General features: G+C 31.9%; 1 protein-coding gene, 2 non-coding genes and 1 pseudogene across 5 annotated transcripts; all 4 read left to right on the top strand.

The window, feature by feature from the left end:
• The first annotated feature begins 251 nt into the window (after positions 1 to 251).
• On the top strand, positions 252 to 11,636 carry LOC114384792. 3 transcript variants are annotated; one of them, XM_028344585.1, is made up of 9 exons: positions 252 to 714; positions 4,776 to 4,961; positions 5,433 to 5,525; positions 5,835 to 6,017; positions 6,145 to 6,247; positions 6,324 to 6,506; positions 8,412 to 9,259; positions 9,369 to 9,802; positions 11,272 to 11,636. In XM_028344585.1, exons 1-9 carry the CDS (start codon positions 466 to 468, stop codon positions 11,333 to 11,335), a joined length of 2,343 nt encoding a protein of 780 aa, XP_028200386.1. In that variant the 5' UTR covers positions 252 to 465; the 3' UTR covers positions 11,336 to 11,636. The 3 variants fall into 3 exon arrangements, with proteins under 3 accessions (XP_028200386.1, XP_028200385.1, XP_028200387.1); XM_028344584.1 differs by having other exon boundaries at positions 11,269 to 11,636; XM_028344586.1 differs by lacking the exon at positions 11,272 to 11,636 and adding an exon at positions 9,967 to 10,579 and having other exon boundaries at positions 253 to 714.
• Positions 11,637 to 13,048: 1,412 nt separating this feature from the next.
• On the top strand, positions 13,049 to 13,119 carry TRNAG-GCC. Its single transcript has one exon. It is a non-coding gene; the product is annotated as a tRNA-Gly (tRNA).
• Positions 13,120 to 13,125: 6 nt separating this feature from the next.
• On the top strand, positions 13,126 to 13,206 carry LOC114385569. Its single transcript, XR_003660938.1, has one exon. It is a non-coding gene; the product is annotated as a small nucleolar RNA snoR114 (small nucleolar RNA).
• A 6,479-nt stretch (positions 13,207 to 19,685) lies between these two features.
• LOC114384793 lies at positions 19,686 to 25,246 on the top strand (annotated as a pseudogene).
• The last annotated feature ends 752 nt before the right edge of the window (positions 25,247 to 25,998 follow it).

The raw sequence follows: 25,998 nt of genomic DNA, 5'->3' as shown, positions 1-25,998 counted from the left end.
TTCTTCATTTGTTGATATATACACCAAATTATCTTACCTCACATTTTTTTTTTCTCACAAGACAAGGCCCAAATATTGATTTGATCCATTTATTACTATAATTGCATCAAAATCAGAAATAGAAGCCTGCTGGAGTGGGTTTCTTCAAATCGAGTACTACGAAAACAAAGACAAAAAATCCCTGTTGCCCTATTTTTCTTTCTTTCTCTTTTTTTTCTCTCTCTCTCTCTCTCATTTTTATTTTATTTTTTGTTGAAGATATTCATAAAATCATAATCTTTTTTTTTTTTTTTAATTTCTCTTCTCTTCCTTCGTTCGCTTTTCGTTTTCGCGTCTTCAAAAACCAGCCACGCGCCACTGTTGCTAGATTCACACCACGCCGTTATTTTTTTTGGTTTGTTTTGTTTCTCCGTTGCCCCGGATTGTAAATTCCGGGTCGGGTTGTGACCGTTTTTTACGACAGCGATGGGCGATCTTCTTGTGAACGGCGTCGTTTTCGGGGAGGATCGCCCCTGCGCGTCCTCGCCTCCGTCACCGCCACTTCCGCCTTCGAATCCCGATCCGTCCTCCGTCGCGGCTGACGCCTGGGCGGCGGCCGAGAAAACCACCGCCGAGATTCTTAGCCGCATACGGCCCACGCTCGCCGCCGACCGCAGGCGCAGGGAGGTCGTCGATTACGTCCAGAGACTCATTCGGTACGGCGCGCGCTGCGAGGTGATGCCTCTCTCTCTCTCTCTCTCTTCTATTCTCGTCAATGTTCAATTTGTCGTCGTTTTGGTTTCGTTTCTGTATATTTGTTTTTTAATTGAATAGAATTGATTATGATTGATTGTGGCGTGCTTGTTCGGTGTTTAGGTTTTTGTTTTGTTATGGTTTTGATGACTGTGAAGGTATTGGACACGAATTTGGAGTTGTTTGTGTTGTTTTGATTGTGTTGTTTTTTGGAATTAGGGCTACATTGGTGATAAGTCTGATAAATGATAGCTTCTCCGTTAGGAATGTGTGTGGTAGTTGCAATGGTGAATTGGTAATGGAATGAACTTGTTTCTCTCCGCCTATGGTTACGAGGTAGAGGAAAAATGTGCTAGTTGACAGATTCGCGACCAAGTTCATTTTTGGCTCTGGGGATTAGGGCAGCTAAATGTGAAGGAAAATGTAGTGTGATTGGTTGTCTTTTTTTTTTTTTTTTATTGGCAAATGTTAATTGTTAGTTTCCTTTGTTAGCAGGGGTTTGAACAAGCGACCTTTCCCTTATTTCCTTTTTTCTTAACCATCCAACCAACCTTATATCTCCTAGTGTGGTTGGTTGTGTCCTTGATTCTTTTGCTCTGATGATGTCAAGGTGGAACCATGGGACAAAGTAAGCATGAACAATTCAAAATAGTAGTTATGTTTGTATGTTCGATTCTTTTGGGTGATGTAATTGTATTAATGTCAGTCATTGGACTCTTTGCTGGCACTTTGAATATTTTTAGCTGCATTACAATTTGTTTTTTCAATTATGTACTTATTATTAAACTGTTATATGAATGGGAATGTTGCAACGGTTAGATAAATTGAAGTGTTTTATTATGTCTTAAATGTCTTGTGATTACTTTTGAAATATCCATTTCTCTCTTTTGATTTAAGACACATGTTTTATGCCTTTTCAATTTTGATCCCTGTAAGATATTTTGTTCATATTTAGTCCATGTAACTTTGTGTTTTTCATATTTTGGTCCCTATAAGTGCAAACTTATGGGGACTATAAAATGAAAAAATTAGAATCTTACAAGGAACAAAATTGGAAAACACAAACTTATAGGGGCTAAAACTGAGCAAAATATCTTACAGGGACCAAAATTAGAAAAATACCAACTTACAGGGACTAAAATTAGATAAATGTACTTACAGGGACCAAAAATATATTTAATTCTAATGAGAAAATCAGTGATTTGACGAGGGAGTTAGTTGTTGAAGGGTGTTACTCTATTACTCTTCCTTTTTTGGGTGAATTGTCAAGCATTTTATTAGCCATTAATTGTATTATATTTAATATATTTTTAGATGTTTATTTTGATATCAACAATCGATAAGTGCTTGACAACTTAGCCTGGGGACCGTATCCATAAGGGTACCATAGCAAATCTGGTTCTTAAATGAACAAGTAAACATTTGACATTACATGTGCTTTTCTACCACTGTTTCAAAATATCTGTTGTTTAAGGATTTTGCACAAGGATTAAGATAAACATTACATAGCTCAATTATTTGAAAAATAACTATATTTGTGTAAATTGCACTTTATTATGATACTCAAAATATTATCTATCACTAACCAATTATTCCAAAAGCTTAAGCTGTTGGGTGAAGGTATATGAATGTTTTTTATATTACATATCTACACGGGTACTCACACGAACCCTTTGAGTTTGAAGTGTGGATAATACACTAGCTGACCAACTTGTGTTCAAATTGAACTTTTTATTAGAAAATATGGTGGCAATTAATGCACTCTAGACATAGAGGCTTTGATACCATGTCCTATTATCCCAGAATTATATGCTGTTAAGTAAAGACCCAAGAATGATTTTACTGCATCTTTTACACCCCCCTCACAGGAGCATGTTGATCTTGAAGTGTGGATAATGCATAGGTCCACTTCTGCTAAAATTTAACTTTCGCTAGAAAAATAGAGGCAGAAAGAATTGAACTCTAGATCACTAAGTACTAAAAGTTTTGGTACCATGTCACGAACTAGTTATCCCATGTGAATGGTTTTATATTACATCTCTGAAGTAATCTTTCCATTAACGCTTCTTCATTTCATTTATTGTAGATATCAAGAGACAAGAATTGGAACAAATAATTAATGCCTTCTTGGTCTTCAAAATCTATAGATAAAATAAAGCCGATGTATTCTCTAAACCAATAAATATTTGAAACGAAGGAGGTTTTTGCATATATTTGTTTGATGTTTTTGTATCAGTGACAAAATGCAGTTTTCTGACATTCCCTTTTATGCATTATTGTTTGCAATGTGTAAACTTATAATAAGTGCCAAAAAGCACACACCTCTTTGAAGAAAGGCGTTACATTAGTAAAAGAAGTAAACAGTATGATGTGACTATTTTGCATTAATTTTCAATATAAATAAGAGAAATTACATTGACCTCCTTTTAGGTTGACAATCATTAACACCTTCCTTGTTTTGAAAATAGCACCAACATCCTTTATTTTATGCACTGCTCTTACGCCCCAGTACCCTTATTTGCTTAAGAAATTATGCATCTCTCTCTCTTAGTTTATGTATGAAACTTATACAAGGAAATCCTTAACTATAACCAAGAAAAGGAGGTGAGCATAATTAACCGTGGTTGTTGATTGCTGCCTTAGTGATTGTTATGTGCTTCAGTGTTGTTGCATGGAGTGTTACTATAGTTTTCTGTTGCAGGACTTTTAGGTCCATTGAGACCCACGAACTAATTTAGGGATCAGAAATAACTTCTAAAAAGCATTGCACCCTGCAACTATTTTTGTTCTTGTCTGTATCTTTCTTTTTGTTTTCTTCTATTCCCATTATTGTTTGAGAGCCTCTGGTATGTTTGTGTTTGTAATAGCTACTTTTAGAGTATATTTGAAATCAAATATTTCAAGAATCAAGAGTTGATTTGATCTATTAATGAAAATCCTTTATTTAGAATTTTTTGGGATAAAATTTGTTATGAAGTTATACCATAGCAATTGAATTTCATTTAAAAAATCTGTTTCATTTTTATTGTGTAAAAATTGAAATCCACCTAAATGGGATGGATTTGAGTAGATTTGTTCTGATTTGAGTTTAATTTTTTTAATTTCCATTTTTGCCCTTATTAGTTATTTAACTTATTCTAAATAGTAAAGGTGATAAAGTAAATTAATTATGCAAAATCAATTAAATTAATCTTTAATAATGTGTTCTAAAATGGAATTTGATTTGCAAATCAATTCAAATCTCTTATTTTATGCTGATTTCCTAACATAAGATTTTTTTTCCAAATCCAATAAGATTATCTCTTTTTTTTTAATGATTCCGAGCCCATCATTAGACATATATTTTTATACTTCCATGCTGACAATAATTTAATTAAATTTGATTGGTTGTTTTTTCTTCTAATTTCTATAGTTCCCTTGATTTTGTTTCTTCTATTGCCTGTATAGTTTTTCAGGGGTAACAACTACATGCCATGTTCTTCCATTGACATTTCTGAAATTAACTACTTAAGCATAATGTTCACAGTAATAATAAAAGAAAAAAAGTCCAATTAACAAAGGAAGATTTTTCTACCCTCATCAGCACATGGTTAACTACTCAAATGACTTGGGTTTTTCAGTTATTTTATAATCAGTAAGGTGCTAAAGACATGCCTTATTTGAACTAGAAAAAGTGTGCCTAACGTACCATTGACTCCTTCCTCATTGAAGGCACTGAGTTGACAACCCTAGTACCTAGTGGCACCTTTCAGTGCACTGGCTGTATCGGGTGTATACAATGATTTCTTGTTTTTGTTTTAATTCTTTTGAATTAAACAAAGATATTTCTTTTCTTCCATGTACTAAAAAAATTAAGATATTTCTGTCATACAAATCGAGGCTGGTGGTTCATGCCTTTATTATTTCTTTGAAAGGGTATTCAATTAAGTGCAGCTGATTGGTGTGCAGATTTGATGAACAAATTTTCTTGACTTCAGGCAGTGATGTTTGGACTCTTTCTAATGTGGTATAAAATTACTGATGTTAAATTTTCTCTGTTACAGGTTTTTCCATATGGGTCAGTTCCGTTAAAAACATATCTTCCAGATGGAGATATTGATTTGACTGCACTCAGTTGTCAAAACATTGAGGATGGCCTGGTATCTGATGTCCGTGCTGTTCTCCATGGAGAGGAAATCAATGAAGCTTCTGAATATGAAGTAAAGGATGTTCGTTTCATTGATGCAGAGGTTCTTTCCACTCAATTGATGCCTTATCAGCAATTGAATGCAATTTAGTGTGAAAATATTTTATGCTAATTGCCAAAGTAAATTGGAAATAAAGAACTGTTAACTTTATTATGAGCCTGAAAAATGTTGAATCTGCATTTTGGTAGCTTTGACTAGATCTAGAGCAGCTCCTGGCAATCTTGTTGATTTTAAATCTCTGTATTTTCTCATAACATATGTGGACAGCAAAATTGTTGTATCTGTGACTCTGTGTTGACTGTGGACTTTGCTAACATGCTAGGCTGATTCAGCTGGCTAGTTTAATGTTGACTTAACTTATTTTCTATGTATTATTTTCTCTATATTTAAATCTTTTATTTATTGAAGATGCTTAATTTGTGTCTTTGGTGCAATATTTGTGAATTAATTTTCTTTTTTGATTTTATGTGTTGATATATTTAAGTTTCATATGTTTGGGTTCTTTTTCTGCAGGTTAAGCTTGTTAAATGCATTGTACAGGATATTGTTGTAGACATCTCTTTCAATCAGTTAGGAGGACTCAGTACATTGTGTTTTCTTGAGAAGGTATTATTGAAAGTGGCCTCTTGAGGCCGCAATAATATTTGTATTGCAATGTTTTTACTTTCCCTCATTTTCACGTAACATTTGAGAAACCAGAATGATTTTTTATTTAATTTTCTTTATTTTATTGAGTCTCAAGACTTTAGAAACAAGTATTTTGTGTCGCAGCATCATATGCAACTCATCATAGTTTGGAATATTGTGCACTACTCCAGTTTGACTCTTCCTTTTGTTTTATATATTATTGTTATATATTATATTATGTTCCGTTGTATCTGATATTTAAGTAAGTTCTGCTCTTATAATTTATAGGTTGATCGACTTGTTGCCAAGGATCATCTCTTCAAACGTAGTATTATCCTTATTAAAGCTTGGTGCTACTATGAGAGTCGTGTACTGGGTGCCCATCATGGTCTGATTTCAACATATGCTTTGGAAACACTGGTTCTGTATATTTTCCATCAGTTTCATGTATCCTTAGATGGTCCTCTAGCAGTAAGTTCTCCATCAAATCTCCTGGATCATACTTTTTCTTCAAAAGATGGAAAAGAAAATCTGCATCACATGATGATGGTGATGCATCCTTTCAGTAAGAATTTTGTGCACTCTGCCCTTTTTCCAGGTTCTCTACAGATTTTTGGACTACTTCAGCAAATTTGATTGGGACAATTATTGTGTTAGTTTGAAGGGACCAGTTGGCAAATCTTCTCCGCCTAATATAGTAGGTAGGCAGTTTTTTTCGTATCATTAAGTAGCTTTATGTTCTTTTTTTTATTATTATCTGTTTCTTTCTATGTGAAGCTGAGGTGCCTGAAAATGGAGGGAATACTCTACTGACTGAAGAATTCATTAGAAGCTGTGTGGAGTCATTCTCACTACCATCAAGGGGGGCTGATTTAAATTTGCGTGCATTTCCCCAGAAACATCTTAACATCATCGATCCATTGAAGGAAAACAACAATCTTGGCCGCAGTGTCAATAAAGGCATGTATTGTTTAATTTAGTCTGAATGGCTATTGAATTGTGTTTTAATGTTATGTGGCTAGGTTGTCTAATGATATTTTTTACCTAGATTTAACATGTTATCTTGCTTTTAAAGGTTTTTTTTATTCAATTGATCCTTTTAAGAAGGGGAGAATCTATATAATTGACTTTATGGAGAGATAATTATCCGTCTTTTGAGGAGATTTAAATATTATATAATAGATCGATCTGAATAGTTACATATGAAGCAAGTCCAGCAATTACTTGATGATATAACCTTGTAAAAAGGAGGGAAGGATAGAGTATGGAAGGATTTTGAGCTGCCGCCCTTTCCATTGAAACTTTGCTCCTTGTTCACTTCATAAAGAACTTGTATAACCCTAATATTGCTGCTGTGGACAGATCTCAACATTCTCTTGTATGTATCAATCAAAGTACTCAATATATTTTTAGAAGTTTTAGCCTTTTAGGTCATCAATCAAAGTACTGATTCTTCATTCTTTTGAAATGTCTCTATGATCAAAGGAGACTTCTTTAGGGGTTATAGTTTAATGCTTCACTTTTTAAAACCTAATCTTAATTCCTTTGGTGAGTGAGTCATCATTAACATCCCCCTCATTTTTGGTAAGAAAGGCCATCTGAAAAGCGCCATTAAATCAGCTATTCCCATCTCCCTTCTTATGCCAACATAGATCTCACGCATCCCCTGGAATGGCTTTTTGGAATTTGAAGGTATCCTTTTCCTTGTAGACACCCTCAAGACTAAAATTGCAGTGTAAACAATTCTCTGAAGTTGCACCAGCACAATTCTTATAGAGGTACTTGTTAGAAGAAATGATAATTGGTAAAAGTTTAGTGCATCAATGATCTGTGCTGGCAAATTAGCATCTATTAGCAAGTTGATAAAAGCAGACGCTTAAAAATTGGCTTTTATGCTCTTGATGCACCTACATCATGCTTTTTGTGTATGATATTTTAATGTGCTTATGTTTCCCTTTCATTTTGTATTTTTTTTTATGAAAATTAGGAACAGTTATATATAGATGAAACCAATATTGTAAAAGTATTATATTTTAAAGGCTGACATATTTTTTATCCCTATAGTTTACCTCAATTATGATTTTGATCCTTATACTTTATAAGTTTGGTTTTTGGCCCCTATAGTTTTTTTTAGGCTTTGTCCCTGCTGCCAACAATATGCCACTAGACTTACGATAGAACTTTCAAGACAAATGTTTGGTGAACTATAAGAACCAAAATCTAAATGGTACTAAACTATGAGAACCAAAGCCTAACAACAACAACAACAACAACAACAACGCCTTATCCCACTAGGTGGGGTCGGCTACATGGATCAACTTCCGCCATAATGTTCTATCAAGTACCATACTTCTATCCAAACCATTAATTTCGAGATCCTTTATGAGAACCAAAGCCTAAACAAACAAAAAAAAAAAAATCAAACTATAGAGACCAAAAGCCATACTTTTTAATGTATAGGAATCAAAACCAGAATCAAGGGAACTATACGGACCAAAAATTGTATTTCTATTTTAAAATTATAATGTGCTAACATAATTGCTAAGGCATGCTCAATTACCATGTATATAGTTATCTGCTAGATTGCAGGCTGTAAATCAGTTAACATCCCTCCATTCTTGTTTGAGAGATTGTGCCAGCTTAAAGTAAGCACACAATGTATTCTCTTCTACTGTACTATAAATCAGTGACAGCATTCTACTACCTTTACAAACTTTGCCACTGCAACACTACTGAGATTATGTATTCTTTGTTTATGCTTGTTTATATACTATCCATGGACACAAAGATGCATAAAAAATAGTGTCACAAGAGACCTTGCTTTTGTCTAATGTCTCACTCAGATGGTAATATTTGTTATTTCAGGTAATTTCTATCGAATACGCAGTGCTTTTAAGTATGGTGCCCGTAAACTTGGATGGATTCTTATGTTACCAGAAGATAGAATAACTGAGGAGCTTATTAGGTTCTTTACGAACACACTGGAAAGGCATGGAAGCACTCCGGGGAATGTAAACAAGTCATTTTTGAGCTTATCTACAGCATCCAGAAAGGATAGGAAACCTGAAAATCAACATAATTATGACTGCAGAGATGAAAGAGAAAGATATGTAGTACAAGATGCAGGGGAGTTCTTTGACTCCTCTAGGTATGGAAATGCAGTTGGAAGTCTTAAACTTTGCGAAGATTCTAAGGATGTTGCAACATCTGGGGTCTTGGATAGTGCAAGCACTAATGGTTGGTCTTATTGTTCAAATGGGCAATTTGAAAATAATATTTCTGATAGTGAACCTGCTCTAAATTCTGTTATTGATGATGAGAAAGAGAAGCAAGGTGTGGCTGGCAATTCACCCAGATCGCATACTGATGAAAAGAATATGGCAGTCTCTGAAGCTTCAAAGTCACTGTTGGACCTTACAGGGGATTATGACAGTCACATTGGGAACTTGCAATATGGTCATATGTGTAATGGTTATCCTGTCTCTCCTGTGGTGCCTAGTCCTCCTAGGTCTCCGAAGTTTCCAAATAGGAATCCATGGGAAACTGTTCGTCAATGCGTACAGATTAATCACAGTATTCGTTCTCAGGCAAACTCAAATAGTGTAATGGGACAACAAGTTTACGTCATAAATCATCCTTCTCTGCCAATGACTTCTTTTGGTTCAGAAGAGAAGAGAAAAGTACGAGGAACAGGCGCATACTTCCCTAATATGGTATTTATAAAGTTTATAGTTATTAAATTTGGACACATACTTCACACACACACAGACTAGTTTTCTAGTGTTCCCCAGTCATCTAATTGCTAAGCTCATAATTTTGCAGACTTCTCGTCCTTACAGGGACAATAGGCCAATGCCAGGAAGGGGAAGGGGTCAAGCACCAGGTACTCATGGACATCTGCAGAGACACACCCGTAACAATGGCTTTGCCCTAGCTCCACAAGAGATGAATTTGTCTGCGGAAGGAACCTTTGAACATGCTCTAGAAGGATATCCTGGTCTTGGTAGTACTAAAATCAGATCATCTGAGACCTATTTCCCTCAACCTTCTACATGGGGATCACATTATGCTAATGGTTTCGTTCATTCATCTGAGAAACACGAATCTGTACATGTGAGCCCTCAGCTTCAAGTAGTGCCAAGAAATGAAACTAGCATTTACCCAGAGTCAGTCATTTCTACTCCTAGGGGCACTGTGCCTAACACTGGGGAGGTGATGGAGAAGTCTGATTCATTGTCAGTAGTTGATTCCAAAAGGTAATATAAATTTTCTATTGATGATTATTTGTTGCTACTGAGATTAATTATGATATTAAATCATAGCAAGCAGCAACTTTCTTTAGAGCTTAAAGCACTATAATTGTAGTTTGTACTCCTAGTTTTCCTCTCCTTTAAGGGGGTGTCTATGGTTTGAGATTCAGGATTGAAGAGCAAGCTTATCGTTTGAAGAATGACGTTGACTTTCCTCCACTTTCCCATTGAGTGCCAGTGAAGGATGGTGAATTTGTAATAGCATTAACAGTAATGATCAATACATGGAAACTATTAAGACTTTGCCTACCTTTCAGCAGGTGCTACCAAAGGATGGCGATTTTGTAAGAAGTAAGAAGTAAGAACAATGTGCATTCTTCTCAAAAATGAAGATAGCTTCCCTCAACTCTGGGTCTCTTCTAGAGATTGTTGAACACATAAAAACGAGAGTACCAAATAAGTAGAAAAGTGCTGGGAGTAACCTTAGAAACTAACGAACTAGACTAAACTAGATTGGGTGTTATGTTATCTTTATTCTCTCTTTTCTTACTTAAGTTGGTCCTTTGTACAAAAGTGCATGTATATTCTCGTTACTTTTTTTGGCTCTTACATCCGTGTTTATTTTTCATTATTTAGGGATGTATATATCAGGTGATTTCCTGAGGTTGAGTTTATAGTTCTCTTCTGTTTGTAGCTTTGAAGTATAAAACCGAAAGTTTAGATATCTTACTTGAATGGATACCCAAAAATCTTACTTGAATGGATACCCAAAATTTTCTGTCAGTTGCAGGAAGTATATTTAGTACTTTTTTGGAATTCGGGTGTTTGCCCATGATTTTATTCATGGCCTTGCTTGATTGTCTCAGAATTGAAGAAAGGCTTTAATGTTTGAAATGCTTTGTCTCGTATGATGAGAAGCTACTGGGGAAATATCAGTTATTCACCCAATTCATTACTGGTTGTGTTTTGTTTGCAGCCAGTTGAACACGGATATAATATGATAGATTGGGTGTCGAATTGTCGGTTTATTGTGATACTAGTGTTGAATAAGATAAGATCAAATGGATAAATTAAAGCAGTAGTGTACTGGGGAAAAGGCTGAGTGTCTCTTAAGATGGCTTAGTCATTATGTGAAAAGAAAACCAATACAAGTTGATTGAAAGAAAAATACTCTGAAAACTTTTGTAGAAGCATTACACAAGATCTTTATCTATGTTTTTTTTTTCCTTCGTGAATGTAATTTTTGGTACAGTACAATGACTTGTTTTGAATCATTCTGTGATTTCACTCAATGTATCTGGAATTTAGATGTTTCTAGTGTTAAGTGGAAAACAGATTGATGACCTTTATGCAGTCTTCAAGCCTGGCTAGTATTTTGCCTAGCAATGTGTTGCTTTTCATTTTATATAAAATTGAGACGAAGTAGTTTTGTTCAATTTATGTGATGTTTTACCTATTTTTGTTCATGACAGCAGTGTCTTTGGTGGAGTCCATGGCCATTCAAATTGCCGTGATGATGCCCCCGAGAAACATGCGTAGTAGTTTTCATCATGTTGTGTAGCTCATAATGATAATATTTTCAGTAGACATAGGCTTTGTTGAACCTAATCCTGTCAAAAATACGATTCGAAGTAGAAGAATTAGCTACAGTGAAGATTTTATCGTTGTACATAAGGAACCTGTCACTGTCATGAAGAGGGACCCTGGTAGAATGTTTCATCAGGCTGGCTAGAGTTATAGGCAGAGTTTGATGCGAGGAGAAAACCGAGTAGAACTGCTCAATACTATTTTGTACTCTATATTGCTTTTTTAGTACAATTAAAATTCGTCATTTTCCCAACTTGCTTTTTTAGTACAATTAAAGCTGAGTAGAATTCTTATGTTAATTTCTTTTCGGTCTAATGTCATTGAGTTTTACCATCTTCATTGACCCACCTAAGTAGTAATAATAATAATAATAATAATAATTTTTTAAACCAAAGAATGATGTGACTATTTAATTATGATAGTAAATAATGGGTAGAGTGTAGTGTTTCTCCTGTTACAAAAATGAACAATATTATATAAAGTATACCAAATATCTCAATGCTTTCCTCCGTATCTAATACTTTCTCAAATTGAAGTTTACTAAGTTTTACGCTAGTAAATTTTGAAATAGAATTAAGTATATTTTACATAGATTAAATTTAATTTTAATCCTACCTTTTCTTTGTACTACTTTTGGTTGTTATAAATTGTAATTTTTTTTAAAAGATGTGTGAGAGAGAAATAATGTGATAATTAAACTTATTACTAATTAGAGACTTAAAAAAATTAAAACAATTTGGGAAAAAATTACTAATCTCATTCCTCAAGCGAAAATCTTATGAGGGAAGTCTTTCACAGATGAAGAGGACACTACACGACTTTATCAACCCTGTTCGTGTTGGTAAATAGTAATGCGTATGAACGAAAACAATATTACTATTATATTATTATGTGATGGCGGAATGGAGTTTAAATATAAGATCAAATTAAACACACCTTTCTTTCTAAAGTTTAAGAAAATAATTTTGTAAAGCCATGTTTTCTTATATTTAAGAAAATTACACATGTTTTTTTTTTTTTTGTTTTTAAACTTTATACAAATATCTTAAACATCATCTAAACATTTGACAATAGCAAGTTATGCACTTTAAAAAAAAAATTGTTAAAAAAAATTATCATTTTTTTCTCATAAATATGGAAATATTTAGAATCTATCACTCCAATTTTTTTGTCTATTTTTCATCCTCATAAAATATAAATGTTACTTTTTGGTCTAATAATAAGTTTGTGTGCATCTAAACTTATGTGTATGTTATAAAAAGTATCAGATTTTTTAACTTTATTTCATCAATAAGTAGGCCTGAACCTAGTTATAAGCAAAAAATAATAAATTTAAATTTTGCAAAGACGGAAAGTAGACAAAAAAATTGACAATGATAGACATTTTTATATTTATGAGGATGAAAAATATATTTGTCTTTTTAAATTAAAATTATCAATGTACATGATTAATTATTATCAAATGTTTAGGTAACATTTACGTCTATTGTTTAAGTTTTAAAAATAAAAGAAAAGTGTACATAATTTTCTTAAATCCGGAGAGACATGTATAAGTTAGACATGTATAAGTTTTATGTAATTTTCTTATATTTTTAGGAAAGAATTTATAATGTACTCTAAAAATAGATTATAACTAAAACTTTTCATAACAAAGCAGTAAATAAAGCACCAGTGGTCTAGTGGTAGAATAGTACCCTGCCACGGTACAGACCCGGGTTCGATTCCCGGCTGGTGCAATTTAAGAGCTATGATGATAACTGTGTCAACTGTGATAGATGGGTCTGTCACAACGTTCTTGGACGAAAGGTGGCACACCTGAGCTCTTTCTTTTTATTTCTCAACTTTTCTTTTTACCAAAATTAACAAAATTTGGTTTACAAATTAATCCTCTTATCTGTATTAACCTAAAATAGGAGTACGTACGTTTTTTAAACTATTCAGAGAGAAATTTATTACGTTGGAAAATTATTTTTTTTTATCATTTTTTGGATATGGTTTAAAACTGAATAAAAAAATTGGTTCTATATTAATTTTGATTCATTTTCAATATAGCTTTATATAGTTTTTTTAATCTGTTTTCATACTCAAATTTTAAAAATAACAGTCATTGGTCTCAATTGCAAATTCTATTATAACACTATCAATTTCTCTAAAAAAATAACACTATCAATTAATTGACTGATATACTAAATAATTGCTTGTTTCCAGTATAGTTTCAGTTCTTTAAATTTGAAAAAAAAATGTTTTTAGTCCCTAAACAGTAAATTTGAGGGACTTAATAAACCATTTTTTTTCAAATTTGAGAGATAAATGTTTTTTTTTTATAAAACTATGTACATTTATCTTTTAATATCTTAACATTAAAATATAATTGAATAATTTATATTTATTATTCGTATTTCTTAATTATAATTATAATAACAAAAAAAAACACCTAATACGCTTCCATGAAATCATTACCACACATCTGCTTAAAAATGAACCTTCAACCCAGCAACCGATTCATGTCTCTGCATGAATTTTAGTCCTGGTGGCAATACATAGGAAACACCCACTTGCCTAAATATTTCTCGAATAGCATCATTCGTCCCTTGCTCATAATGAATATGACAGAATTCTATTGAAATACACAACTTTTGGCTTTCAAATTCAAAGTTAGTTTGGTGACAAGTAGGGTGAAATTTTCGGCGTGTGAATCTGCATGTCCTTCAAATTGCTCATCCTTCTGAAAAAGTTATTATTCAATGTATGCATGGCAGTCATAATGAACAGTCAATAGTTTTTGGACATGAAGCAAACGAGCAAGGTTGATAGATAGATAGATAGGATTTGTTAACATAAATCTACTTAAAAATTAAAAGGTGTATGTTAGGATTATTAATCTTTTCATTTTAACAAAAAAAAACTTTTATCATTTATTTACAGCAGCATAAATTAAAGAATGATTATGTAATTTTATTTTATGTTTTATTTTAAAAAGACAAATAATAAAAATTCCCAATTCTCTTCCTCATGTTTATGTTTCAGTGCATTAATTCTTGCAATACTTGTTAGCAATCATTTTAAACAATTACATGTACACCTTTCTCTGTTAGATGCAAACGTCCCGAAACTAGTTCGCAAGAGGATATCGTAAAATGACATCTAACCACAAAGACGAACATGTTTTTCAAAATCAACATGCATGAGTTTTTTTTTTTCCCCAGCCCAAACAAACCATAAAATGAAAACCAATCACATGAAAATAAAACTTGATTTTGTTGCTGCCATCGCTGATCATGGAGAAAACAAAAAGATCTACAACAAGCATAAACCTATGAAGAATCGCCAAAATTGTTGAAGCAGGGCTTAATTCCCATGGGTAGAGCAACGAAGAAGACATGTTGATAGGAAAGAGAAAAGGAGTTCTGTGGAGGATAAAACATGGGAGAGAAAAGGTTTTTTTTCTTTCATTTTTTAATTAGATAAAATACTTGTTTATCCTTTGTTTTGGAATGATGTTAAATAAAAAAAAAGAATGATTTTTTAGTTTAAGTAATATAAACAGATACTTAGAGCTAACATAGATTTTCTAAATTTTAAATGAGTCTATGTTATTGGTCCTCTCTGTATAGAGTTGAGACTTGAGGGTCCAATACATTGAAGACAATTAACGAATATTTTTAGAATTGTATTTCTCTACTTCATTTACCAATTAATATTTTAAAAATTAAAAAAATTTAATTTAATTGATTAAATAGATTGTGTGAATTATATATATTTTAATTAGAAATATATTACGAAAACTAATAGATTCCTTCTGGTACAAAATTAACTGACTATGGTATATTATTGATTACGTGCGTGAATGTGATAAAACTCCATGCGAAGATAACAAAAAGAAATATTATCCCCGAATGTTAACAATTCTATTAAATAATATCAATGACCATTAAATAATATATCCCTAGTAAGTAACAAGAGACAGACTAATTAGCCCTAGGTTCCGTACAGGTTCTAAGATTAAGATATTAGAGTTCAAGATCCTTAAGTTTCTGAAGTTGTCCAAGTTAATTAACTAATTAACTTCATTATTATCCTTCTTGTTGTTGATATGTTTTGACTTAGAAATGGTGGAAACAATTTCTGTTCTTTATATGGGAGAAACAAAGACGAAATCAAGTCACACAATACAAGCCTGTCTGCTAACAAACGGAATGAAGTCACAAAAAAATGATTAAAGAGTTGTATATATTATTTATACTAACGAAAAGACAAACACGTAATATTGTATTTGTATGTCTATCCACATTTTTTTTATCTTTTGGTAAAATAAGGAGAATGAGAGTACTTAATTAAAAAAAATGTGAAATTAGAGAGTGTGAAATTACGATAACGATCAGTTGAAGTATGCAAGAAATGTGTAATTTAAAAGTTGATATCATCTTTATTTATTATGGATAGCAAATGTATACAACATTTTTATCAAATTTTTTTTTTAGAGATTAATTTTCATGTATCTTTAATTTAATTTTTTTATTATTAATGTTAACCATGCAAAAACATCCTAGACATGACTTATAAGATAATTAATATAAAAATTAATAAATTAATTATGCATGATAATTTGTAATTAAATGAAAATATATTTATTTTTACATTATCAAAACATTCTAATTTAATTGTTGTATTTAATCTTTCTCTTTGCATCAACTATTTTATTTAAGATACTCTTATATATCTTTTATTGTATAAATTTTTTTAAAATTGGTATATATATGTACAAATACAATTTCTCTTGATAAAATACTATACACCATGAGAAGTATTAGTAAATATACTCGATCTTATAGCAAAAACTTTGTTTCAAACATTTATATTATTAACTGAATTTTATTAAAAAGGATATAATATACTTTGACTGGATGTTTACACAAGTTGTTTAACTTTAAATAATATTACTTAATTTTTTTCTCACCAAAGAAGATGACACCAAGTTGTTTATATAAACATTGTTCTTTATGTAAATAATCATTGCTTAATAATATTATATTATAAATAATATATTTTTTAAGTATTGTAGGACTTATAAAATTAATTTAAGTATTCACTTTAAGAATCTTAATATTGAAGTGAATTTTTGTAGTGTTTAAATTTATGTAGAATTATAAGACCCAAAAAATTAAAATAAATAATTCATCTAAGTATGCATTGCAAATGCTCTTAAAAAAATATTTTTACATTGATTAATTTCTCTAATCAATCCAAATTTTTACCATGGATATTAAGCATAATGTGATATTTACAAATTATATTTAAAATCATCAATCGAACTAAGTTTTCAAAAGTCTAAACTAATTTTTTTAAATGCATTTATTTTTTTAATTTATATTTTATTTCTAATAAAATAATCTTCTAATAATAAACCATATCTCTTAAAATATTATAAAATTTATATTTTATAAATATCTATATAATATACGGGATATTTATTAGTAAAAAATTAAATTAAACTTTCTGCATATGTATAAGATGTTAAAATGTTAGTTTTCAAAACACTACTTTAAAGTTTAAACACATTCAAACCGAGAACTCGTATATTAAAACTTTTATGATGTTAATCAACCATTTTATTATAAATTTTAAGATAATTATTATAGAATTAAATAAATTTAAGATATATAATAGTTTATGATTAAATATAATAAAGTAAAATTATTTTTATATTATCAATGGATGACCTATTTTGTCTAATTAATATTCCACTCCTTTTCTTTATTTTCTTTCGTTGTATTTTCTTTCTTTTTCCATTTGTTGTTATATGCCATTTGACCTAGTTGCCTAGGTGGTACTTTGGTTACAATTGGTTTTGGGTCATGTGATAGCATAACTAAAATCGAATAAAATTTACGTACGAGTCAATAACAAAATACATTATTATCTTCTTTTATAGAAAAAGTGTCATTATTCTTTATTTCTTTTTGAAGGGGGGAAAAATTTCCCAGATCTTATTCACTTTCGATCTTGCTATTGGAATAGCCTTTTTTAAGTCTTATCTAGGATCACTTAAGGTGGATAATCGGATCTTGACCATCAGTTATCCAACACATGATCAAAGTTGTTATGGCATCTTATGAAATGATATGAATGAAATTACATCTTATATGGTACTTTTTAGAGTAAATTCAATTCCAACTTAATTGTAAATAGATTTGTGATCTCTGAGGGGACCCTTAGTAACAATGGTCCTATCTCTACAAAACCAACCCAATGAAAAGTAAAAGGAACAAAACAATTTGTATCAAACTTTCACTTTTATTATTAACTATTTTATTTTTTTGATCCACTTAGTATTAGCTATTAAGAATCTAAAATATGAAAAGTTCTTATATGTTATGGTAGAGTAAAAAATTAAGTTAAATTAATTATTTGATCCTTATATGTAACGCTTATTTAAAGATTAATCTTTGTATAAAAAAATTGAATTTTAGTTCCTATAAAAATGTATAACGATTATCACTTTAGTTTTTTTAGAGATATTGATTTTTAAATGAATATTACGTATAAAAATCACTTTAGTTCAAAAACACATGGTGGAATATAGGTCATTAAGCTTCAGAATTCAGATAGACATCTGAAATATATCAGAGAAAATTTCATATATTAAATGTTTTTTTTTCTTTTCTTCACAATCTACAGGTATCTTAAAAAAATTAATCATGCTTGAATTGAATAAGACTATTGGTAAAAAAAAAATTATCTCTTCCAATATTCAAATTAACGGATGTTTTATGATAATAAGAACCACAAATATAGATTTTAGACTTTAGAAAAACGAATAAAAGCACTTTTACATAGATCCAAAGAAAATTCACTCATTTTATATAAACAAAAACATATTTAATCATGTATTAAATCATCATAAAAAAAATTATGTATTAAATTAGAATTTTCACGCACTCTCGACGACAATAAAACATGACAAAATGGATAACAGAGTGACACACCTACCATAAAAGTCTGATGGCCATAGGACTAGCAGCGTAGCATAACCGTACCAGAGTTAGTGGTGGGGTAACATTATTCCACATTCCACTCACTAAAATCAACTTTGTCATCCCAAAATTACATTCTTCTAAACTATTATATTATATAATAATAAGTTTGTTAATTTGTCTAATTATTCATTAGACATACTAAAGATATGATTGGTTAGCAAAAGAAAAAAAAATTACATTAATCAGACATACCCTAAAGCCTTTAAAGTTTAAATTAATATGTATTTGATGATAATATTAAGGATAATTTATAATCTTCACTTTTATATTAATACATAGATTGCACTAATTTTCTTTTAAATTATAAAATTTGCATTCTATTTCTCTAAAAGATAAATGAATCTCTTAATAAAAGTGAGTAATTATAAATGAATCTTTTTAAGGACACTCTTTTTATGTTCCCTCTTTTTACAACTTTCAATATCACAAATAGTTAATTTTAAATACCCTATTATCCACTTTAAAAAATTTAAGAAAAAAAATGCTTGTTTTATTCAACAATTTTAGACAATTATCTTTTTAATTTATTCATAGATTATTTTTTAGGAAAAACTATTTTTCAAACAATTTATCTCAAACATAATTGAAATGAAGTCTAAGATATGATAGTTAGGAAGGGTTTTATCATTTATAATGCTATTATCCAATTTAAATATAATATTCTTTTGAAAAAAATATTTGTGGCCTATATTAAAAAACTAAAAGTTCATTCAAACAAAAATAGAATAAAATGTAATGTGTTAGTCTGAGTATAATAATTTGTCAGAATAATAAAAGCGTTTGTATAATTAATTATTTTTCCACCGTCAATTAATTTAAAATAATCTTATATAATTGATTATATAGGATTAATTATTAGAAAATCAACAATTTCCACTTATATAATTGAATGATAATATAAAAAAACATTTATTCCATTAATATATTCAATTAAATTCATATAATTAAACATTAATGAAAAAAAGGTATAATTTTGCACTAACATTGATATTTATAAAACCAAAATTGGAGAATGCATATAATCCAAAATCAAAGCTAGAGAAGTTAAATGCTGACAGAGCACTTTACAAATTGTCTTTCTGCCCTCACTGGCCCCACCCTCAAGCACACATGACATCACAATGCCAAAATGCTGCCAAGTAAGTCAGAAAGGGGTTCCCACCACCAACCAAAGCTGATATCATGCTCTATAGTTTTACTCTCTTTATGAGTATTATTATCATATTCACATCATATCACCAACCATTATTCATTATAAATCTACTTTCAATACCCTGAAAACCACACCAAATCCTCACCTTCACAACTTCATTTCTCCCCTGTAATTGTTACCTCCCCTGCATCACCCCACTCTGTTTTTGCACCTTCTTCCTCTGTTTCTTTGGCCTTCCCCTGTTTCCCACTAATGATTACATCAAAGAGGGTCCACAGATTCTTCAAGTTCCGTGCCTTAGTGCTTTCTCTTATCTATTCCAACCATTCTTTGTGCCTTGTGAATGCCCAAAACTGACCCTTCCCCAAACTCTTATCTGCCACAAATCCCCTGCTAATACCCTGAATCAAAGAGGGGTACTTTGACACGAACCTGTCACTTTCCTTGTTAAATAGTATCTGCTTATTCTCCCATCCAATCACACCGTGCACCACTTTCTCTCCCTCCCCTCTGAAACTTTCGTTTTCAAATAGAACAAGAAACGAGAAAAAAAAAATCAAATGGTTGCTAAGGACTATAACCACTTATCATGTACGGTTGTGAGCATGGGCAAAATGATGCAGAGCATTGACTACTCTAGACTTTTCTGGCTATTTTTTGGGGTCTTCTCTCACGTAAATCATGAAGGAAAGCCTAGGATTTAGGATAATATACCATAAAGAAATTTTGTTCTGCTTTCATTTTATCCCTTTTTTTCTTCTCTGCACAATTAAGTTGCAGTGTGAAAGACATACATAAGAGGTAGTTGTTAAGTTGGTATATATAGATAAGAATCAAATATGGGAGAAAATTGTTATGTGGAAATCGACCCAACTGGTCGATATGGCAGGGTAAGTTCTAATCCCTCTGTTTTCATTCCATTTTTTGTGTGCTATACTTTTTTGCCATTTTTGTGCACATGGTTAGTATTGTAAAATTTAAGCCAAGTACTAATTAGTTTATTAGACTGATTGGTAATCTCCTAAAATTGTATTAAGTTGAGAAGAAATACTGTGTTTCTAAAACTGTATGTGTAATGGATGGATTGTAAATGATTAAGGTGCCCTGCTTGTGATTGATTATTAGTTTGGAGATATTCTTGGAAAAGGGGCAATGAAGACAGTGTACAAAGCCATTGATGAGGTGCTTGGAATTGAGGTAGCATGGAACCAGGTCAGACTCAATGAGGTGCTTCGCACGCCGGACGATTTGCAGCGGCTTTACTCAGAGGTTCATCTCCTCAGTACCCTCAAGCATCAATCCATCTTAAGATTCTACACTTCTTGGATTGATATTGATAGCAGGGCCTTCAACTTTATCACAGAATTTTTCACATCTGGGTCACTGAGAGAGTAACTAACTTCCATTCCAACTATAACTTAGGCAATTACTCCAGTCCCATTATGTAGTTCCTTACAAAAGTTAGGCAACTTAGGTGTAAGTCATCACAAAGATTTTGTTTGATACAAGTGAAGCGATTCCAAATTTTAACAATTTATATTTAATGGACACATATAAGGGATCATAAAAGAAATGAGAATATAATCATGAGCATGAAATGTATATTGCAACTTTATGCTTTTATATGCTCTATGAAATAACTGATAGTTTTCATAAAGCATGTTAACGTAGAAAGTTACAGTAAGCATTGTAAATTAAGAGATTAGTCCTTAGCTTCTGGCTGAGGATATCCTAGGTCGACCTAAAAAAATAACTGATAATTTTCGGGCATGTGCAGATATAGGAAGAACTATAAACGTGTCAGCATACAAGCTATAAAGAATTGGGCTCGCCAAATCTTACAAGGTCTTGTTTATCTACATTGTCATGATCCACCTGTGATCCATAGGGACCTCAAATGTGATAACATATTTGTCAATGGTCATCTTGGACAAGTAAAAATTGGTGACCTGGACTGGCTGCAATTCTTCACGGTTCCCAATTAGCACATAGTGTTATAGGTACTCACTTTGGTTTCAATAAGTGTTGCACACTTAATTACAAGTACTAAGAAACTGCTACTATTTTTATTGTCAATTAAATTTTTCCTCTTTTATGCTAGGCACCCCTGAGTTCATGGCACCAGAATTGTATGAGGAAGAATACAATGAACTTGCTGATGTATACTCATTTGGCATGTGTGTTTTGGAAATGCTCACATCTGAATATCCGTATAGTGAATGTTCTAATCCAGCACAAATCTACAAGAAAGTGACATCGGTAAATTCAGATTCTGGTGTAAGTTTTCAGGATATATGTAAAGCTAGGTTTGTATTTAAAAGTAACAATTCATATTTCAGGGAAAACTACCAATGGCCTTTTTCCGGATTGAAGACATGGAAGCACAAAGGTTTATTGGAAAATGCTTAGTACCTGCAGAAAAGAGACCGTCGGCAAAAGAATTGTTGCTTGACCCATTTCTTGTGTCTGATGATCCATCATCAACAATGAAATTTGCAATTCAGAAACCATTTTTGAACGTCAATGAGATGGAGAAACTGCAATTAAGTGATGATCTTCCTAGGACTGGAATGAAAGTGATTGGGAAGCTGAATCCTGAAAATGACACTATCTTTCTCAAAGTGCAAATTTCTGATAAGGATGGTTTGTAATCTTTTGCTTAACTTACAATATCTAGTTGGTCTATTTTAAGGAAAAATTTCTCTTAAAATTGACCAAGACTCCAAGTACACGCTTCTTGAGATTTGAACACTAAACTATCTATTACTCATGTTTTACATATTATTTGTGCAGGTTCTGTTAGGAATGTATTTTTTCCCTTTGACATATTATCTGACACCCCTATTGATGTTGCAACTGAGATGGTGAAAGAATTGGAGATTGAGGATGGGGAGCCTTATGAGATTGCAAACATGATTGATAGAGAGATATCTGCTCTGCTACCTCACAGAAGGCAAAGTAGCTGTTCAGATGCCTTCCACACATTCAATTATCTAGATGATGATTGTGATGATGATGGACCTCATCATCATTTTCGCTCGTTCTCTTCTAGTTCATCATTCCAAGAATCAATGTCAGATTTAGTCAGTAAAGGTGAGGAAATATCAAGTGGATATTATTGGCTCCATGGTATGTATTCTTGGTCCATTTCTCTAATCATGTTGTGGTTGTCCTATTTAATAGCTCCACAGATTAAATACTACATGGTCTGCGACTAGGAAAGAGCCACTAATCTTCACATGACACATTGTTGAGTGTCATTAATTCCTTCTTATACATTGAAAATTTTTATTAGTTGTCATATAAAAATTGATTTAGGGTCTGTTTGGATACAATGTATAGGTGTTTTTGAGAGTTTCTGTTCTGAAAGTAGAGTTTTTTCAGTACAGATGCTCTCGCAAGGACTTTTAGCCTTGTATCAAAACAGGGTCTAAGATTATGAACACGTGGTGGTTTGAGGCTATCTGATAATTTCTTCAGTGGGAGGTTTTACTGCTTTAGCAATTCACTAGGCACCGTTGGGAGTGCTAGAATTAAAATGGAATAGCAATTTTTTTTAGGACATAACTAGTTAACTACTGCATGTAGGTTTAATTGTGGGCAACGTGGTGTTATGAAATCCTACAAATAATATTTTTAGAAAAGAGTATACTGGTACGGCATGTCTGATAACATGTCTTCCACCCACTTCCCTAATCCCCTCTTATTTCAGTTTTAATATTTGTGAACAATTTGAAATGAAGTCTACTTGAAAATCTAATACAGTTATGAAGCCTAAATACTCTAAAAATGACAGTGTCTGGGGAACCTCTGATTTATTTTATTTATTTATTTTTAAAAAAATTGTCTTGTATATTTCCGATACAGTTCTGAATTTCTGATACTTTGAATCTCTGATTGGGACTAAACTTGTGTATGACTTTCTCTTCTCTGGATTCTTAAAGCTATATTTTTTTTTTCAACTAAAGCTATATTAAATAATAGGCAATTATATAAGTCAAGACTTCTCTTTGAATAGGACTATTGATGCTTTTTTTTGACATTTTGACACGAGTTAGGCAAAAATATGTAATTTTCTTGACTTGTTCATGAGGGAAATAATATATTTAGATAGGGCAAGGAAATATATGTAACTATGGCTTCATGTTATGATTAACAGTGCTGCTTCAAGGTCAAGGAGGCAGCAGCTTAAGGGGCCCTAAATTTAAGGCAACAGATTAAGACTCAAATATTTGCTACTGATATAATTTTTTTTTTATCCGTAGGAACCGTGTACTATATAATTATGTATTTCTAAGAAATCATCAATGTCTTTTTGTAAATATTATGCATTTATGTAAAAAACATTTTTTTAATTTAACGTGTTTAGACCATATCATATCTATGTGCCAAAACAAAAGAACATATCATATCTTGAATTTTGAATTTAAAGAATTTCCCATATCCCCTTATACTTGCTTTAATAAGTATATGGCTTCACTATTTTTGGTCTCTCTCTGTATAACACACTAACATGACAAACTATTGTTGCAGATGATTTGCATGATGATACCAGTTCACGATGCTCTTCACAAGGGACATATTCCAACTTGAATTACTATTCTGTAGATGATCATCAAGAGTACAACGTGCCATCTTTGAGAAAAGATAAACTTCCAATCACAACCAGTCACAACAAGGGCAAAAAGATTTCCACCGGTGAAGACTTAAGCAATTTCAACCAGGGCAAACTCATGGTAGGATCACAGGTTCCTCTCACTAGTAAAAGTAAGATGATGATAAACAATCATCATAGATTAACAAGGAACAGGTCATTGATTGATATAAGGAGCCAACTATTGCACCGTTCACTGGTTGAAGAGGTGAACAAAAGAAGGTTATTCAAGACAGTTGGTGCTGTGGAGAATATTGGATTTCAGGCACCTTGTGATGTTACCACAAAATGGTCACAGCATGCATGTGTTGCTCCAAATGAGAACTCTCCAAGGAGTGGAAGGAACGGAAAAATTAAGAGATGAATGTTTTTTTTTTTTTTTTTGAGAAATGAGTCTCTTGAAGATTGAAAAAATAAATAGAAGTAATGCATGCAAAGCCTTCTGTTTTATAGGGTTGAGAAAATGACCTGGTTGATGAGATATGGAGTTACTTTTTTATTTAACATCTTCTTTATAAAAAGCTAGTTGAATTAAGAAGAGGATCTTCCGTAAGGGTGTAACATTGCTCGAGTAAAGAGTACAAGGGTACCACATAAGTTTAGTTTGCCGAAGATGGTAAACATTTAATGTGTAGAAGGTATATGCTACTTGTCTGGGAGCAACCTAACTTTCCAATATCATTGGAATATTATTGTATTGAGGGAAATATTACTGAAAAGTTGACTAGAAAACATTTATGGTCGCTAACGATCTTAAAATTGTCATAGACTCGTAGCTTTTTGTGAAGACCTACCATATTTTATGTCATTCAGGGCTATTAATTGATAAATAGCTAGGAAAGAGAGCTACATTATGAGGAACTTTCGTATCTCATTCAATTTGCTTTCATATGACCCCAAATGCATAATATTGTCGACATCATTGCGATGTTATCTAGTGCATTTGATTGATGTATCCAATGTTCTGATTGACAGTGTGGATGGCAATTTTTCTTATAGGGAATTCTACCTTTCTGATTCATGACATATCAGCAACCATAATTGTATGATCGCTTGCCACTAATTGCGGTTCATAAAACTTCTAAGTTCTAACTCCATTGTTAAAGGAAATGAGAATCTGCTACAGGGCTTCTGTGTCACAAATTTCCTATATAATTAGAGACTTTCTGTAAAAAATAGTCATTACCTATTTCTCTAGAGTTGTGAATAACCATATCTTTATCTAAAGGAACACTTGGTCAATTTAATTTTCCTGAGTAACTTGTTTATACTTCAGAACTAACTTTGCCACAATTGGAGTAATTTGTCAAACACCAAAACTACAAATAGAGAGCTGTTTTTGTTTGTGTTTGTGGAGTCTGGTATGATAGGTTGCAGAAATGAACTTGAAAAAACTGACGTTCATGCTGTAGATTGTACAAACTTTTTTTGCATGCCAAAAGACATTTAACTGATAGTTGATTTTGACACTACAGAATATCCAAAAAAACTCAAATAGTGACAACATTAATAAGGAAGTAGGAAGGGAATTCAGCAAGTGGTTTTCAGATAACAGGTAATCCAGCTAGAGATTTTGAATCATATAGTGGAAAGTGGGGACAGTTAACACAATCTATAGCAAAATTCTAAAGCAAGTGAGAAAATCAATTGATTCTAAACACATTCAATGTTTCTTGGCATATTTAAGGTTGTCAAAACTTGAGGATATTCTTTATATTAGGATACCAAATATGGCATCCTGATAATTCAGAACAGCAGTTGATCAAAAGAG

The sequence above is a fragment of the Glycine soja genome, chromosome 14 (genome assembly GCF_004193775.1).
Source record: "Glycine soja cultivar W05 chromosome 14, ASM419377v2, whole genome shotgun sequence".
NCBI lineage: Eukaryota > Viridiplantae > Streptophyta > Magnoliopsida > Fabales > Fabaceae > Glycine > Glycine soja.
Note: the sequence above shows the minus strand (reverse complement) of the source record. Positions and strands in the feature narration are given on the sequence as shown.